The sequence below is a fragment of the Ambystoma mexicanum genome, chromosome 6p (assembly GCF_040938575.1).
Source record: "Ambystoma mexicanum isolate Mex_15411 chromosome 6p, UKY_AmexF1_1, whole genome shotgun sequence".
NCBI classification, from domain to species: domain Eukaryota; kingdom Metazoa; phylum Chordata; class Amphibia; order Caudata; family Ambystomatidae; genus Ambystoma; species Ambystoma mexicanum.
In genome coordinates this window covers 83,069,673-83,089,441 of record NC_090935.1, presented here as the reverse complement: position 1 = coordinate 83,089,441, position 19,769 = coordinate 83,069,673, and the positions used below count along the sequence as shown (strand labels likewise).

The 19,769-nt window shown below is 44.4% G+C and overlaps 1 protein-coding gene across 1 annotated transcript in view; it reads left to right on the top strand.

The window, feature by feature from the left end:
* LOC138510683 (vomeronasal type-2 receptor 26-like) overlaps positions 1 to 19,769 on the top strand; it is a 118,014-nt gene that overhangs the window by 10,929 nt on the left and 87,316 nt on the right. The window contains exon 3 of the mRNA XM_069626461.1: positions 6,537 to 6,660. Coding sequence (XP_069482562.1) covers positions 6,537 to 6,660 — 124 coding nt within the window. The remainder of the gene's footprint in view (positions 1 to 6,536; positions 6,661 to 19,769) is intronic.

Genomic DNA, 19,769 nt, shown 5'->3' with positions numbered 1-19,769 from the left:
GACTCCCCATCCCAGTCCGGAATTCCGAAGATCCTCAAGTTGTTCCGACTTCAGGAGAACGTCTTCGTCCCTCATCTCTATTTCCCGTATCCGTCGGTCCATTTGTGCCTCTAAGGTAGACAAGGAGGTCTGATTGTGTTCTACTTCCTATAGGCGCTCCTCCATCTTATCAATCCTTTGGGTGATTTTATCAACCCTTCCTCCAATGATGGCCCTCATGTTGCGTATTTCTTCGAGCAGGTTGGCCACGTCTTTTTTATTGCTGCTGCATCTTCCTGTGTGGCTGCCATTTTAGTCAGTAGTGCGGCCTCTCTGTCGGGATAAGACGGGGCGTACTTGTGTGTGGTGAGCGTCTCTTTCACTTCCATGCAACGCCTTCCTCAGTCACAATTGCAGCTCCACGACATGCATGCCACCTGGTCACTCCTATGTACCACCTTCTGTTGTGTGTTGCATGCCACTGATGGTCCCGCACCGGGGACAGCGCCACCATTGAAGGCATGGTCTAGTAAAAAATGTTATCGTCCCAACGGGTCGGCCATGTTTTTTTAAGCCTAAGTGGCTCGATTTTAGAAAACTTTCCTATGGACCTTACCCGAGTTTTCGTCCATTAAACGCCCGCGAAAACAAGCACCAGGGAGCCGCCATTTTCTGATAATCCTATCTTTTCCCCGATCGCCCTGGCGGACCTGCTTTTGCGGCACTAAATCAATTCCCCCGCCCCTGAGCCTGTCATCAGCAGACTCGTACCGTCCATTTCCCAACGCCAAAGCACGTCTTGTGTCAACATTCGCTGCGCTTCAGCTAATGACGTGTCGCCATGGAAATGGCAGGACGCCTCTCTCCTCAATAAGTATAAACAGACCGTTTCACAACACACAGCAGCAGATTTTCGATTCCATTCCTCTCTCTGTGTTACTTTGAGTATTCTGTGACTCGTTTCACTGCTCTGGTCAGCTACCTTCACCGCTTGTAGCCCGTGTGAACAGATATCAGTACCACCGCTATAAATTATTTTAGTTTGTTTAACACACAATGGCAACAATAATGCCCTACATGTACGAGCCCGAGTATACCGAGGAGGAACTACTGGAAAGGGAAGCACGCGAAAACGATGGGGATTCGGACGGCAGTTGGCAGGACGAATCAACAGATGAAGAGCCTGGGCCTAGTCGAATGGACGGCATCTCCACCTGGTGCACATGCAATCGGTGCGAGCTAATGCCAACTGAGGACGAGAACTGCTACTGCCGAGAAAACTCGGGATAACTGGCCTACAGTTCGGAAGGCGAGCCACGACCGCAATGCATCACCGAGCTGCCAGACTTCAGGGTAGCCTGCCTCACACGGGCCGTGTTGAGAATAATGATGGTGCTTATGCACGAACTTCGAGCAACTGTTCGTCCTCGTAATCCGAGTAACGAGTAAGTATACTCTGCTTGTCATGCCACTCCTATTTCATGTACTTCTACTATATCCAAAATTACATCTGCATATCATTGTAACGCATGCAAGTCATTCAATAGTGTGCATTGTCTAGATAGCATTTGTCCGTGTAAAATGCCATTAGTTACAAGAATTGTCATTGACAACAAACGTTTATTAAACTTATCTGGGTCATTTAAAAACAGTTTGTTTCATTCCTTTTCACAGGTGGTACAGGCTGGTGGCCTATCGTTCCTTTACATGGTGGCTTCACGGGAGGCTTGGACACCGCGTTCGAAGAGTGATACCCGCCTGTGCCGTTCGTGCCATTATAGAAACGTTCCCGAGTGACAGCTGTCAGTACAGGGGATTTTCTCTCGCTGTGCTGCAACCTGACCTGTATAATCTTTAAAGTCTTGTATTTTTGTGTCATGAAAATAAGATACAAAATAAAACACCACATACATTTTAACAACGTTTGTCTCGATTTTTTAAATGAATCAAGTGTGTCTCCATTCAAGGATGGACGTCAGACACCTGTGCAGGGTGGTCACTATCTATCTAAGCTAACATAACATATTCTCGATAATGCATGCAATAAATAACACTTGTTCAAAGTCTTTCAGTAGGTTATGTCTCTATAAAAGTCACACATATATCTATACTAACAATTACCATTGGATTATACAGGCCCTAGGGTCTTGGCCACTATAATACACCGGTTGAAGTGTGGGTCTGTGCTCACAAGAATCTCCGGTGTGTGGCATTTGTTATTGATAAGCAACGATATACTATCATTGATATAAAGGTGATATACTGTATATTGATATAAAAACGGTTCGCGCCGGTGGATGCGCGCTGGCATGGGGGGCTGTGACGGGCGCAAACGGCCAAGGTGCCAAACTACATGTACACTTCAAAAGGTGTCCCACACCAAGGGGCCATCGGTCACATGGCCTCCTCAGACCCCGTGTCTCCAGGCAGGCCTCCCCTGAGGCAGGCCGCCCCCCTGCAATCCACATAAGTGTGTCTCCATTCAGCAGTCTTCCTGTGCCTTATCTGCACGCCCCAGGGCCATCCATCCCACCCCCCTCTATCAAAGGCGGTTCACACCCGGGGATGAGCGCTGGCATGGGAGCTACTCGGAGGCTCCCTCATCCATGCGCCCCCTGGTGGCCTCCCCGGCTTTAGCTTTTTTAATTCCATATGATACACACACCTTTCTTAACAGCTGGATGCAGATAGTGTCATGTCAAATGCATATGTAAAACATTTTAACACTGATCCACTGCAAAGGAAAATGTAAAGAGTGCATATGAGTGCCTTTTCCGTCGCTGTGATAGTATGCAGAAGATGATAAAGGCACTTCTTGAACTTCTGATGTTTCCACCTTGACAATTGTTCTAATACTCATTTGGATGTATTGCTGACTTTTATATTAGTACAACAAATGTTTCTTAACCAATAGGAATGTAGTATGTGGTAATAGCATTATTGACTGTGTTTGTTTGCCTAAGTCCCTCTGTTCTATACATAAAGAAATCCATGCACAAGGAAATACATCTTGCTCCAACAGTTTACAAACCTATAAACCCACTGCAGCCTTCTGGTAACTCCACCATAGAAGAAGTCCTTCAGAGGTTGTAGATTAATATCAATACAGTATCTCGGGGAGTGAATGTCTTGGGGCAGCCTTTGCCTAGTGGGTTTAGTTTTATGCTGCATGTTTGCTGGTAGGGGTGGCACAGATCTGGATAGTTAATGATTTAGCGGGTATAATCTTACACTCAATTTCTAATAACTCCTCTGCTAAGGAGAAATGTGCACAGAGTTAAATGAGGCTTAAAGGATGATTGTAACCCCAGAATGTTGTTATATATTGCAGTTGAACCCAAAGTGTAAAAGCTACTCTACTTTTCTTACTTCACAATCTTATTACTGCTCTTGCCAACAGCAGTGCCCTCCCCTGCATTTGTCTTCCCCTTAGGCAGTAGGTTTTTCTGCCTCATTCAAGGAGAAGCAGTTTGTAGAGATGTGTGGGGCAGGAACCTGTGTTATGTCCAGACTTTTAGCAAATGTTTACTAGAAGGGACTCCAGAAATAACAACATGTTTTACCTACTCCTTCTGCAATGGGTGCTACCCCTCCGCCACCTCCTATCCCTCTTCCTCACGTGTGTGTTCCTATCCTCCTCCTCCTGCCCTGCATCTGTCCCCTTCTGTACCAACTGCTGCTGCACCTCGGCCTCTTTCCACTAATCCACCTTCCTGTTTCCCTACATCCACTACGTCTTATTGCACCTCTTGCTGTTCTTTATGCAAATGCCCTGTTTCTACCTCTTGATGTTCCTCCACCTGCTGGCCCTCCTGCTTCTGCCCCTTCATCTCCTTTTTCCCTTGTTCCACATCCAGATCTTTGTTTTTCTTCAGCAGCTGCCCCCCCAAAATCTTTGCTACAACTGCTCCTCACTTGCTGCAGCCACTATCGCCTGCTGCACATCCCCCTCCTTCAGTGACCTGCCCATGGCTAGTCCTACCACCTCGGTTGAGTGACTGGCCCCAATGACCACATAATACTGTGTGGCTCCTTTCTTTCCACCTCATCCTCCTATCTGTTGCTTTTCAGCTCTCTACCATATGATAAACCAATGCCACCACTGGCCACAGAACTGTCCAGAGCACCTTTCCGATCTGTCAAATTTTAACACATATTCATGAAATACTCAGACAAGGTTCCAGCCTCAATCTCAATGGACGTTGCATACTCTGCATCAATATATTTGCCAACATGCGCTTGACCTTCCCAGAAATCTAGTATTCCTTTGTGTCTCTTAAGATGCTCTCAAAATAAACACAGCGGCAAAGAAGTGCAGAGAATCAACAAATGAATATCCTGTAAATGTATAGGGGAAAGAGTGTCACAAAATAGTTCACAAGTGTTTTTTTGCATGTTGGGATGTTGAAGCCAGGAAATTAAAGAGAAAGGGAGATGGTTCCCAAAAAGGTTTACAAGTGAAACCATAAAGTCCTTTCTTTTTGTTTTTTGGATGTAGTTGGGAGGGTAAGGGAAACGGTTAAAACATGATCAGAAATGCTTTCAGAAAGACTTCTCAAAGATTACACAGACCAGAAGTAAAAAGAGCCTTCAGAAACCTGGTACAAATGATAAATAAAAGACCACCACATGAGACACAAATAGCACAACATTGTTCAAATGGCTAAATCATAAGCTCCCCTGCTCTCTTCTAGTGAGGATCTACCCTGTTGCACACTCGAATAGCCAAACACCACCCACCGAGAAACAGCAAGTGAGCTGGATATTATCATTGATATTCAAATTATCCTATGGTTGCCAGGCTTTGATAGGTCTACCAAACCCTCAACAGAGGTTTGGTGGATCTGATTGGGAGTTTGATGAGGTAGGTGTTCATCGAGTGTTAGTGGTGGTAGTAGCTGGAAACAGAAAATGTGGACAGCACCAATTAAATACATCTTCAATTATTACAATATGTACATATCTATGTAGACTTGCAGTCCTGGAGTCCAGTGGTGATGGTGGCTGTGGATAATTGTGGGGGGATGGTAACAGTCTAAGGCAATGCCCTGAGGCGGCAGAAGGTAGTTCTTGAAGACAGTCACTTTGGAATGTCCTTCTGGTGGAAGTGAGAGCCAGGAGGGTGAAGGGCTGGAAACTTGATGCAGTACAGTTTGGACAACAGAATGTAAATTGAGGAGAGCTTTGGACGCTAGAGTGGAAGGGAGTGACAAGCAATAGCGTAGTTGAGCAAACGATGTGTATTTCTGCTGTGAAAATACACATGCAGGCACATTTCAATAACAGTAGCTCTGTGCATTTTGTCCACCTGACAAATGCTGCTGTATCTTCCTAAGTCCATAGAAGTCCACAGCTCTCTGCCTCACAGTTGACCCACATATATGTGAGTCTTCTTCAGTGGCATGTTAGAAAACACAGTGACGGATAGGGCAAGGAATGTTATCCCACATGAGTGGACATTGAAGAAGCTGGTATGGCCTGAAGAAACATGCACCATCAAGACCATCCCCCCATGTGTGGAATGGCCTTTGGCATGTGAAAAAACCTCTGAACTCTGATCCTCAACGCTCTTCAACCTGATGTATTTTAGGACTTTACTGCAAATAAAATGGTTCTTCTATTTCCCATGACACTCAAGTTACTGAACATAGGACCTGCAGTAAGGATTCTACATGTCTATGATACTCAAATCATTTAAGAAAAAATGCCTGTCGCATGCCACGCCTATGCATGCTCGATATGTTTCCACGCATATACTCTTGCTCACCTGCTAGCTTGCCACACTGTGAACTTGTGACATGTATTGCTGTTCAGCTGCTGTTCCCTAACCCAACACGATTCTATAACCTGAAATATACTTATCTGCTGCTTTAACTTCAAAATACATAGTCTAGTTGGCATTGCTTGCTATGTGAAATATCTACATTCAAACAGCATGTGCAATTGCTATGGTATGCTATCTTCCTGGTCGCTAGCCCAAAGACTGGTCTGCATTGGCTTGTTGCTTGTAGTGGGTTAATAATACTCCTGTTAATATCCTCCCGTACGAATCACCCTTTGTGCCTGGGTAATTGCTGAGTGTTTAAAATCACCCAACATGGAGGGAACATGGGAATGAAACACATTAAAATACACAACCATATTAAATACAGTGGAGGGAAAAAAGGACAAAACTCCTATGCCTTGTGAGTATTCAGAACATGCAAGTGCAGCAAGGAAGCAATATAAGGGCCATAATCTATAACATGGCCTCGAGCTGGAGCTTTAGTAGCCTTCAATGGATAACTGTTACCACTTTCAGTGCAAAACTTGATTGTCATTGGCACATTCATCAGTCGGTGGGTGGGGCTGTCTTCAAGCCTTCACATGCACTGAACTTTCTTTCAAGTAAATCAGAAAGGCTGGTTGTTTCCATGCCTAGTACAAGAGAATGTTCACGCATTTCTAAGTGTTTATTCATTTGCTAGTGCCAATCTTTTCCTGAAATGGCTTGTGCTGTTCTCCTATAAAGGTGTCCACCTTTTCTCCAGTGGTTCATTGTTCCTTTTTCAACGCAGGCTCCTCGCTCTGTCTGCAGTGAGAGCTGCCTTCCAGGGTACAGAAAAGCTCCTATAAAGCAGATGCCCACCTGCTGTTTTGACTGTGTGCCATGTGCCGAAGGAGAGTTTTCAAACAGCACCGGTGAGTGATGTTCTTGCAGCTGGTCCTGTTCACAGGGGTGAAATACTATGAGCACACTGTGAGTCAATAACTCATAGGTTATACTCTGTGTACACTTTTACCAAAGGTTTCCATGTTTGGAAAGACCCTTTGAAGGGGCACCCACTCTCTGAATAAGATGGAATCACTGCTCATGTCGACTCTTGTCACCCTCAAATTCCACTTCTTTCAATTACAGAAACCAGGATCTCCCCATATTTTTCTGCAACACTGGCAGCCATCCACACTGACTCTGCTGCCATCTCCCACTCTCTCTGACCTGTTGGGAAGGGTTATGGTGTGGGGTTCATTATCAATAAGTCCCTCAACACTACCCCTTTACCCCTCTATTACAGCAACCTTTCCTCATTTGAATATGCCAGCATTCAACTCCTGGCTCCTACTACTCTCACTGTTCTGGCTCTCTATTGGCCCCCTAATCCTCTCAACTCCTTCTTTCCTGGTCTGAACCCTTCTCCTTGAGTAACTTCCTACTGACATCCCCATTGTCGTGTGCAGGACTTTAACCTTCCATAGCCCACTGCAGACACCTGTCTCTTTTGTCTCTTTCCCCTAGTCCTGCCTCTTCCACTCACTATGGTTTTTCTCACTTTCGCTATGCACTCATGACTCCATTTGACCAACACTATCCTGCACACACATTCACACCTTCCCATTCCCATTCTCAGTTTAGGATCACCTCTGAAATTAAGACTCTCAAAACAAACAGGCAATGTGACCTGCAACGCTGGTACAGATTATCAACACTGCCCTACTCCTAGCCTACACAAAATCACTTGCTGCCCTAACCTCTGCACTGGACTGAAATTATCCTCCTTCACACACCTAATCACCTACCTTCACAGTTACCCCCAAAAACATTCTTCTGCCCTCCAAACTTTGCCCACATCTCCCAAGCCAATAACCATCTCCTTCTCCCTTTTTACTAATGGCTTTACTCACTACTTTTCTTCTAATATCTCTAAAAGTCATGCCACTCTCATAGTCCTTCTCTTTCTCTCCCCACCCTTTCTTCTGTCCACTACCTCTCTCCCTCTACCACATCTACTTCCGACTACTTCTCCCTTAGCTCCCCTATTGAATTAGCAGACATTCTATGCAATACCAACCCATGTTACACTCCTATCAAGCCTTTTACTCCCCAAATGTTCAGAATCTCAGTCTCAATCACTTGCCCATATCTCTGTGAGCTCTCTAATCTCTCTCTCTGCTGGACTACCTGCCTTCTTCAAATCTGCAACTGTTTTACTCCTATTGAAGAAACCCTCTGCTGATCCAAACATCCCAGCCAACTGTCGCCCAGTTTCTATCCTTCCCCATTATTCCTTGTTCTTGATTCTTTGAGAGGGTGGTCTTCAACCAGATCACTATGTACCTTGAGGAAATGACATTGGACATCTAGTTCAATGTGGCTTCTGTAGTAAACACTCAGCTGAGGCTGCATTCATGCATGTCTCCAACATTCTCTCTAATGTTCACCACTCCAAACTCTCTTCTATACTCATCTGCTCTTGCTTGGAACACTCCTTCTTGAAAGGTCAATCCTTTAAAATCTGTTGGGACAAACCTCTGACCCCACCCCTCTGACTGTTGGCATCTCCCATGGATCAGTCCTTGCACCACTGTGTTTCAACATCCATACCACTGCCCTAAGAACACTTATCTAATGCTTTGAATTTCACTATCTCTTCTTGCTGATGACAATCAAGTATTGTTCTCCTTTCCCTCTCAATTCAATTTTTCAATTGACAGCTCTTCTCCCTCATGCTGAACTCTTTGAAAAGGGAGGTCCTCTCTCTGCCAGCTTCCAATGCCACCCCTCCCCTACTTTCAGTCTTGAAAGACCAAAGAAATATCGAGGCTTAGTACCACAAAATGAAATACGCCAATCACGGGTCAATAAGATGCACGTATCTTTTATTTTGTACAGATTCAAGGCAAACATATATCTATCTAGCTCCCAACACCTTGCAGTGTGTACCAGCAAACACAGTGAAGGGTGAGAGTGCTGGACATCTTAACACAGTCATTTTCATACAGTTTTTCAAACATTGTCCAGCTCCTCTCCGAATTAATAACTTACATGCTTGGGTTTGTGCCCAGTTCACATATCAAATATTACAATGTTGTACAATGGATTTAACAAGTTTGCATGTCCATGAAGTTACAATGGCGATGTTGGTTCTCCGCTCCACAGTAAGCCTTGTGTCAAGAATCGCTACAATGCACTTCGGCAAAAGCACACGATCTGAGTTCGTTCTACATTGTCTCGTTGTTTATATGGGGATGAGGCTTGTGAGCACATACAACATTTGGATTGCAGTTCATACGAGTCACAAGGTTTCTTTGCATTGAACAAACAGGCTGTTCTCGGTCAGCCTAAACATTACCGTTTAATGTCGTTCGGCTCGGCTGCAAGTTGAAAACACAGTCCACCATTTTAGAACACAAAGCAGGAGTCGAAATCAAAATGGCGGATGATTGTTAAAATGGCGGCAAAGTCGATCGAAAATCGAAGCATTTCAGACGTGGTTTTCCGAGTAACGCGAATGGGCTTAGGCCAATATTCATAACAAGGAGGTATTATATGAATACAGTTTAACAATCTGACCTTCTTGCTCCCTATCCCAAGGCTCTCAATCTTGGGTCCTTTTTGGTTACAACTATAACTGCAACAATTCATCACTACCACTGCCTCTGCTGCTCGTAATGACCTCCTCAACATTTGGAAAATTCATCCGTTCCTTACTAATCACTTCACAAAAACTCTAATATCAACTCTTCTGATCAGCAAACTGGACTACTGCACAAGCCTAATCCTTTGCCTTCCTCTCTACTGCTTCCACCAAGCGTCCTTGACAACATTCTGGATGGCTCTTTATACACATTCTGGATGGCTCTCTAGTTCCTCAAGTCTAAAAAAGCTATCAATGTCTTGGTCCTCAGAACCTCTCTGATTGCATTTGAGTTTACTCACCATCTTGCTCCTTCTGATCCATCTCTGCACTCAACCCCACTGTCACATGCCCTCTCTGCATCTGCTCTCGCTGCCTCTTTCTCACAGCTCGCTCCTCTCACTGGAACCCACTGCCCATAACAAACAAAGCCAGAACAACTGTGGATCTCGTTAAAGCTTGGCTTAAAGTTCACTTACTTGCTAAAGAGTGAGCTCCCCCTGCCCTCTCTTCCACCCTTCCTGCCTGACTCCATCACTGCCTTCAGTGATGCTTAGTAATGCAATACTGTATATTTATTTAGTACTCCTCTTTAGTTTGAAATACTTGCTGAGTTAGGTTAATGTTGCCTTTGTTAATCAACTGCTGTTAGGGAGAATTCTCAGAAATGTGCTAATTCCTCTCTACCTTAGAGACCCCAGGTCTTTTGCCGGAATCTAGGACTTTTTCATTTTTACATGGAGATAGTGAGACCTTTTTTTTCCACTCTCTCATGCATTTTAATGTGACTTGACTCTGTGTTTCTTTTGGTTTTTGGAGTCTGACAAACTCCATAGGCACCTTTTTACATTGTAACACACAGCATCTTCAGTGTAGTGCTACAGGGAAGTCTTCCAAATGTCCCCAAAGGTTTAAACACCTTTCTCTTGGATAACCACTGTTTCCAAGAGCAGTAAAGTGAAATTGACTTTACTTACACTTTTAAATTTCTAGACCAAGCACACACTATCTTACAATAGGGTGCTGGAGGGGCTACATAGTATCCCATTTGTATAGCTCGTCATGTAAAATGTTTATGTTACCCTTTCTGCGATGAATGGCTGGTGGCAGTGGTTTACTTTTTACTACCGTGGTGGTTCTTTACTGCATAGTCTTCTTTTTTCGCCATTTCTTTGTGGAAAGGTCCTTCTTGAAATGTACTCTGTGCGCCAAATCAGGTTTGGTCCCTTTGTTTGTTTTGTCTTTGGCGGGATTCAAGAGTGAAGCCTGCCTCTGGCTCCAGGGTGTCTGGTGGGGTCAGTGAGGTAGGTGCCCGAAACTCCCTGTGCATATTCTCCTAGGAGACAGCAAAGCACTCCTAGGTGATTGGCCGGCTGGCTGTCTGGCAAGGACAGCCACCCTGCTGGGTGATTGACAGCCAGGATGGAATGAATGGGAGAAACCTGCATAAAAGGCGAGGCTTTTTGGCTTGGAAGGCAGAGTCGACCACTGGACGAAGGAATCCGAAGAAGAACTTGAAGAGGACTCATGCTGCAACTCCTGAACCATTGGTTTGCTCGGGGACACCCTGCTGCTGTGCTGAAACTCCAAATTCGTATTGACAGAGAAGCCCCTGCAAGGACGACTTCTCCCTTTTAGTTGGTGGGACCAATCTTAACTCCAAAGTAAGCCACCTGGACATGCTTCTCGGAGCTGGTTGAATTTCCACAGAGTTGCTGCTGGAAATCAAACTACCAGGGAGAGGAACACCAGTTTGTTAGCGTTGCATTTAAGCTGGCCAAGAGCTCCAGGAAGATCCTCCGGACTCCCAGGAAGAAGGACTGACCGAGCCTGAGCCACCTCAATAGAGTGCTGGACCCCGGATGCAAGGAAAGTCTGTCTCAACATCCAGGAACCATGGTGGTTCTGTTTGCAGTAGACACAAGGAGCTGAAACACCTAATTGCCACTAGTTTGAAGATTGCTGGTTGTTGTCGGTAACCGTCCCATTGTAGTGCAGGTGTCTCCAGAAGTCCTCCCTCTTATCCCCACGACTGAGGCCCAGGAACACCAGGATCTGCAGAGCTGCCCAGGAACAGAAGTCATCTGCTGCTTTTCTTCTAACCAAAGGTACTGTAAAGTCTAAGAGAACTAACCTCTTTTTGTAGATTTGCTTCTACTCTTTACAAGCCTAACAGCTTGTGGCCCTACATTGATTCATCTTCTTCACTAAAGACTTCTAAAACATTGTGCAAAGACTTTTCTTACTTACCTACAAGACTTGCGTCAGCTACATAGACTTTTACCTATTGACTTTGGCCTAGCCAAAAGACACTTCTCTTCTCTGACACTGGGGAGGGTTGAAAAGTATTTGCCTGATAATGACTGATAAATAAATAAATAATTGTTTTATCAAGAAACCTTGAGTTTAAGTGTTTGTTTGAATACTTGTCACTGTGAATCTTTGTGTAACCACTCTACTACTCCCACTGACCCCTCTTGAGATAAGCCTGGCTGCTCTACCACACTACTAACCTGTGTAGTTGAGACGTATACCAAAGGTTGGGTCCTATTGCCAGGAGGCTGAGATTATCTGTACCTAACACCTGCTTTCATTTATAGATTTTCTTTCTGTTTGTTTTGTCCCTCATACATGTCAAAATTTTGTACACCCTCATAAACTGGCTCACTACTTTTTCTCATCTGTATGCCATTGTACATGCACCCTTTGTGTGAATGCTTTGGCCATCTTTACATGTGTTATTGTAAGTCATTTCTGATTAAATATTGATCAATGTTCTTCAAATAAATGCAAATACAGGTATGGGTGGTTTTCACAGTGCAACACCTGCATTATACTTTGCAACTGTTTTTTTCAGTAGTTAATGATCAAGGGCCTCTGACAACAGCCAGAAACATAATGACCCATGACCCATCCTGAGACCAAAGGAGGTGCAGCAGTATGTTTTTGTACTGTGAAGTGCCTCATTTGCCAGGATCATAAGGGGCTTTCTCCCAGCCACGTGGGCTTAGGGAAATGTGGGCCATTGCCCCACCCTCACCAGGTCTCACAAATAGCAGGGAGTGTCTTTTATGGAGATACAATGGATAGAGCATGGGGCACTAATGCATATTTAATAACCAGATCCCAGCCTTTTCGTTTTGTGGCATTTCTCTATCTTTGTAGACCTTGTGGCATTGCAACAACGGCGTTTGCGTTGCCACAAGTTCAATATGAGCTCACAACTGTTACCATTGGTTGTGGCTTGAACTCCTGTAGGATGTAGTAAAGTCCTCTGAACTTCCAAATCTTCATGAAGGGTGGGAGTGCCTGAGGGTTTGTTGGTGTTGCCTCAATTACCTCATGCACTTCCTCTAAGCCCCACCTGAGACCTTTTATGACTTTACTAGATGATCACCATAGACCTTGCACTGCTAGGACTTTCTTGCTATAACCACTTATGTGAGTAGCCTTTCCTGGGTGCGTAGCTCCTGAATCTATTGCTAGTCTCATCCTGCTAGTATCACTCCAGAGGCATAGGATGTTCTCCTCCCCTGCCCCAAAGTAGGGTTGTGCAATCATATGTGATTTCACACATCCTGGACCTGAGCTCCCTATACAGCCAGCAGTCCTATGAGTGATGGTCTTCGAACCCTGGTTGTGGAACACTTATAGGCCCCCACTGGACCAGTGGATGGTTGTTTCTTCTGATGTTGTGTTTGAGACCCATGAAAAGCTCTCAGACTCCTTTAAACATATTAACAAAAGTACTTAACTGAACTGAGACAAAGAATTTTAGTTCCACATGGTGTCATGAATTGTATTTTTTAATAGAATATAAAATATAATAAATCACTGCAGTTAATTCTGTATTATTATAGTAAGTAATAATGTTAAAGTAACTGACATGGTTTCTCCTGGTTTCTAAAGGGAAATGCATCCTACTTAGGGCAGGTCTAAGTTTATTGTCTGTTTTCATTTTCTATTTCGGCCTCTTTCTGATGATGTTTTAATCAATTATTTCATCGATTCTAGTACTTACATAGGCTTAGTACTTACCTGCCAGGTAATACTCCTGTATTGTGAGTCCTGGAGTTGAGTGGAACCATTGCCATATGTCTGTACCCCATTATTCTTGTCTGTTCACATATTACGTTTATTGTACATGTTTTGCAAGCACATCACAGAGTGCTTAACCAAGATACAATACTATGTAAGTGAATATGTATTTTAGAGAACGTTATGCCTGCTCTATTATATTGTGGCTGTTTTTCTGGTCTCATTATACTTGGTACCCACCCATACCCTCCTATGAGTGATTGTGAGGCTATCCAATCTTAACCCAATGAGAGAGTGTTGATCTAACTTGATGGATATCCTGTCCTTCCAATTAGGAGATGTGTGGACAAATATCCATATTAAGAGGCAATCATTATTTACCCTAAACTTATTCCTTATCTTATCTCTCTTACCACTCCTCGCTTAATAATTCTTGTTTTCCTTCTCTTTTGAAATATGTGCTCATTCTCCACAGCTTGAAGAAACCATCTCACAATCCCTCAGTTCCCACTAACTTTCATATAATTTCTCTTCCTCCCTTTCTATCTAAACTTCTCGAGCGTGCTGGCTATTCTTGGGTTTCCACCTATGTTAATCTTCACTCTCTTCTGCCTCCCCTTCAGTCAGGATTAAGACCATCCCATTCAACAGAGACTGCCTTCTTGCATGTCTCCAACGCTCTTATGACATCTAGTCACTCTAAATGCTCTTCTATTCTTCTTCTTGACCCTTATGCAGCATTTGATACTGTTGAACACTCTCTTCTCATTTCCTACTTTCCTTTCTTGGTGTATCTGGTTTGGTTCTTAAATGGTTTTATTCTTATCTTTCTCAGCATTCTTACTCAGTAACCCGGGCTGGCCAAACCTCCCCTCCCATCCTGTTCTTTGTGGAGTCCCTTAAGGTTATGTACATGACTCCATGATCTTCTCACTTTACTCGCCCCCCCCACTCTCTGCTCTTGTTTCTTCTTTTAATCATTCTGTTCACCTATATACCGATGATACAGAAATCTACTTTTCCTCCTTCAGTGACCCCTTACATTCTGCTGTCTCTAACTTACTTTCTGCATCTCAAAATTAAATGCTCTCACATTTTCTTCACCTCAGTCCTTTGAAAACAGAGTTTCCATTATGTCCATCCACTACAATGCCTTCCACTGTTTCTCCCCATCCCTTTCATCCCTCTTCCCTTCTACCACCTGCCTTAGCAAGCCTAAATCTGGGAATGGTGAGGCAATTGGCGTTGCCAAGTGTCATCGGTCTGGTGGATGCTCTCCTGTGGAATCTATCTGTGAGATATCTGGGGACAGCATTGTTTAGTGCTTTGTGGGTGAGGGATGCAGTTTTTAGAAGGATTTTATTATGGGTCAAAAGCCAGTTGTTTTGGCGTCTAGTCGCTGAGATATGTGATCTTCTAGTCACACCAAGTGCAACTCTTATGGCGTTGTTTTGGAGGATTTGTATCCCCTGGATAATAGCTTTATTGGCACTGATGTAGAGGGCATTGCACTAATCTAGCCTGGAGAGTATTAAAGCTCTGGCCAGGATCATGCAGTTGTCATTCAACAAAAAGGGTTTGCCGGTCCTAATGAGTTTACAAGTGTAGGCAGTGGCGGAGGCCATTTATTTCACTTGTTTGTCGAAGGAGACAGTAGGGTAAAGGTAGAAGCCAAGGGTCTTTACCTCCTTAGCCACCTTGATGAGGTTCCCGTTAATGGTGAATGAAGAGTGCTCCTGGCCTAATTTCTTAAGGTTGGTGCGGGTGCCCAGGATGATAAGCTTGGTCTTGTCATCATTCAGGCATAGACCGTGGGTGGCCATCCATGCCTGGATGATGAGATACACTCTATTCACCAGTGCCAAATCCTTGTCATAATCCCCGGAAAGTGGGAGGAGAATCTGAGTATCATCTGTGTAGTTAGTGTAGGTGATACCCAGAAGGTCCAGATCGTCGAACAGGGGCTTAGTGAATATATTGTATAATGTAGGGGAGACACACAAGCCTTGGGGGAAACCACACATGATAGGAATAGGGTCAGCAGCTGCTGATGGGGAGAAGAACCTCATGGTTCTGTCGCTCAGGAATGATTATATCCATCTAATGTCCTCTGTGGAGAAGTGGGCCACCAAGTCCAGATGGCTGCATAATACCTTGTGATTAACGAGGTTGAATGCGGGCAAGAGGTCTAGCAGTAAGAGGAGAGCTGTTTTGCCTTTGTCTCTTAGCTCATTGACCTGGGTTTTCAAGTCAATGAGGGCAGTTTTCGTCCCATGTAGAGGGCGGACTCCTGATTGTCTTGCTCCCAAGAGTTTATGGAATTCCAAATATTTTGGGATCTGGGTTTAAGCAACCTTATCAAGTATTTTGAGCAGGAAGGGTGCCGTCATGATGGGACGGTAATTGGTAGGAATTAATGCATCTAGAGTTTGCTTTTTTAACAGTGAGAGCACCATATTTTGCTTTTGATGCAGATATCAGGTGTGGGGATAGGAGACTCTAATTCTTTTAATAGGGTGAATAATTCCTTCATGCTGGAATTGGCGTTGGAGATCCGTTCATTGTAGGAATTGCGTTTAGCTAGGCAGATTTCATTTTTATATTGGGAAGAGATTTTAGTTAGTTTGGACTTGTTGTCTTCTGAAGGGAGTAGTCTCCAGGTGGTTTCACATCTCCTCTTTAGGAGTCGTAGGTCCCGTAACTGAGGGATAAACAACTTATTTTAGTTGAGATTTAGGCTTACTAGGTCTGAGTTAAGTGGAGTGATTTTGTCGAGTGCAGTTAGCATAATTTGATTGTACTCATTGACCAATGTACCTGGATCCAGGTTGTCAGCCAATGAATTGAGGGTCGGGAGAATGGCCCGGATCACTTTGTCCACTATGATGTTCTTTTTATTCCTTGTTAAACAAGGTGGGGCCATGGGTGTGACCATCGGGAGTGGTCTAGAAGTAGACAGTGTCAAAGACACGAGGAAGTGGTCTATCCACAATTGCGGGGAGATGGAGATGATGTTGGCAGTACAATTGTAGTCAGCTACCCAATCTAGGGTTCTCCCTTTATTGTGGGTGGTTTGTGAATTTTTTGGGATAGGCCAAGTTTGGACAGGATATTAGCTGCATTTAAGGCATGATTATTTAACGGGTCATTGAATCCTAAATTAAAGTTGTCTAGTATTAACAGTTGGGTGGTGTTTTTTAGGTTGTTGGATATTAAAGTGTAGATGTCCTCCTCAAACGTTCCAAGTGGGCCAGGAGGTCTGTAGATTAAGTGGATAGTGAGGGTCTGAGAGTTGATTAGAGGGAGTTTAATGGTGTGGACTTCGCAAGATTGCGTGATTTGTGGGGAAACTAATCTCAGAGAGAGGCTTGTTTTGATATAATGGCAATACCTTTGCCTCGTATTTTATCTCTGTCCTGTCTAAATATTGTATAACTGTCTGGCTAGTGAGATCAATGGTCCTGCCGTATCATGTAACCATGATTCTGAGATGGCAAGGAAGTCCAAGTTGTCTGCCAGTATCAGAGATGTCAGTTGCATGGGCAACCAGGGACCTAGCGTTTATAAGGGCTACTTTGAGAGGGTGGACCACAGTTGTGGCTATGGCATGAATAGGAGAAGTCAGTATTAGGGAAACTATCTTGGGTTTATACACAGTATGCTGCTTTGTAGTGGCATACGGATGAGGCAGGATAATGACGTGGTTGCCCTTGTTGAACTTCTCACGGGTATGGATGTTCATTTTCTTGTTTGTCAAAGGCAGTGATCTCGTGAGGGGTTTTTGAAGTTTGTTTAGTTTGGATCGGAGTCTGGAGTTCCTGTATTTTAAGGTGCATGGGATGCTTACGAGTGAACTCGGTATGGTTGAGTAGCTAGGTTGGCCGATGATGAGAGGGCTATATACTGACATTATGGTCAGGTTGGGTGGGGCTTGTGCACCAAAGGGAGGGTGCTGGTCGCAGTACACTAGGAGGCTAGTTATAAATAGTGTACTGACAGCGTAAAGGCTGTGGGTATTGGTGTGCATGTTGTGGGGGGATATTTGAAAATGGTTGGTGCACTTCAAACAGCACACAATAGGCAGTATGCTAGGTCAATGGGCACAGTATGCGCAATAGGCTAGTTTAATGGGCACAAAAGGAGCAATAGGCTAGTTCAATGGGCACCATATGAGCAATAGGCTAGATCAATGGGCACAAAATGGGCAATAGGCTAGTTCAATGGGCACAGTAAGAGCAATAGGCTAGTTCAATGGGCACAAAATGAGCACTAGGCTAGTTCAATTGGCACAAAATGAGCAATATGCTAGTTCAATGGGCACAGTCTGAGCAATAGGCTAGTTCAATTTGCACAAAATGAGGAATAGGCTAGTTCAATGGGCACAAAATGAGCAATAGGCTAGTTCAATCATTACAGAATGAGCAATAGGCTAGTTCAATGGGCACAAAATGAGCAATAGGCTAGTTCAATGGGAACAAAATGAGCAATAGGCTAGTTCAATTCCCTCATTGCAAAGTTTCTCATGGTATGCTTTCCTGAAAACCTCAAACCTGTAGTAATAGCCTCACCCCTGAGCTCTGTGCTGAAGGAGACTATAGACATGAAAGTGTTTATAAAAGGGTTACCATTGCTTTAAAGTGTTTCTCTTCTGGTGGACATATTTCAGAGTGAGAAAATAGTATGTTAGGTTTGCAACACAAAATAGGAAATCTCACATGACATGAGCCTAAGTGTAAGTGTAATAATCTGCATGCAGCCCACTCTGAGAGTCTACTTACCACCTATACAAGGATTACTGCCAGGACCTGGTGCACTATCTATCCACTGCATGTGCCTAAGTGTAAGTGTAATAATCTGCAGGCAGCCCACTCTGAGAGTCTACCTCCCACATATACAATGACCGCTGGCAGGAGCTGGTGCACTATCTATCCACTGCATGTGCGTAAGTGTAAGTGTTATAATCAGGGCTTTAAGTGGGCCGGGACCTGGCAGGCTCCGAAATTTCGTTTTGAGGTGGAGCCCTGCTGGCGCCCACTAATCTGCCCTGGCAGCCCCGGCCACTACACAAAAATGCTTTTTTTCTAAAGCCTGAATCTCTCGCTTGTGTGTGAAAGCTTCAGGCTTCAGAAAAAAATGCCATAATGATGGCGCTGCACCTGCGAGGCATCCCTTTAAGCAAGAAATGCCCGTGGGCCGGCGCCACCATTATGGAGAAAACGCGAGGCTGCTGGAAGCAGAGGCCTTGTTTTCTAAATCCTGCAGCTCCCGCGCATTCGCAGCAGTTTCAGTCTTCAAGAAAAAGGCCTCTGCTTCCAGCGGCCTCACCCTTTAAGCCTTAATGGTGATGCTGCCCCTCCCCAGCTGGTGAGGGCCAGCACCACCATTAAGGCTGAATAGGTGAGGCGCTGTCCCCTGCCAGGCAAGCAAATAGAAAATAAAGGCAGAGATCAGCGTCCTCTCCCCTAGGGGGAGAGGACGCTGATCTCTGCAAAAGGCTGCCTGCCAGGGGTGCCAGTAGCCCACTGAGCCGGGGCTCATCAGGGGGACGTGGCCTATTGGGCCATCAGGCGACCCCCACCATTAGGCCACACCCCCTTGATGAGCCCCGGCTCATTTTGTAGTGCCACTTAAGGCACTGGTTACAATCTGCAGGCAGCCCACTCTGAGAGTCTACTTCCCACCTATACAATGATCACTGACAGGAGCTGGTGAACTATCCATCCACTGCATGTGCCTGTTTGGCTTCTGGAAATGCCTTTTGCTTATCAGCCCATTTCACTGATCAACACTCGCAGCTGCTCACCCGATCAGTACTTATGAACCTATCTTCTAACTCTACAAGTACCTGCTGCGGCTCAGACAAACGTTTCACTCGACAAAAATCTGCTTTTGAATCAACTGGAGAAATTAGTAGTCAGCTAGTAGCACTATTCATTTAAGTAGTAAAAATAATGATGGTTGCATTTATATTTGTATTTGATGTATTTGTGCAGTTTTGTAACATGCCACATCACAGACAATTTGCTTCAGAGACCCTGTACTGTATAGGGCAGGGAGAAGTAGGGCTAATAGAGGTAGGTCAGTGGGAGAAGGGGGTAGCTAAGGTAAGCATACACAGCAAGATACACATTACATTCTAGAACCGCAGTTACAATATGTGTGTCATTATCAACTATCTGATCATTGTATTGTATCACATTTTATGTATTGAAGTCTGGGGTGCCATTTTGACATTTCTACAAAAATGTACGTAGAAAATAAAATAGAAAACAAAATAGGAGGCAGAGGCAGTCTCAGAGTAGGGTGCCTTTACGATAGCATCAGAGTAGCTGGGAATGAATAGGTAGCTATTGAGGA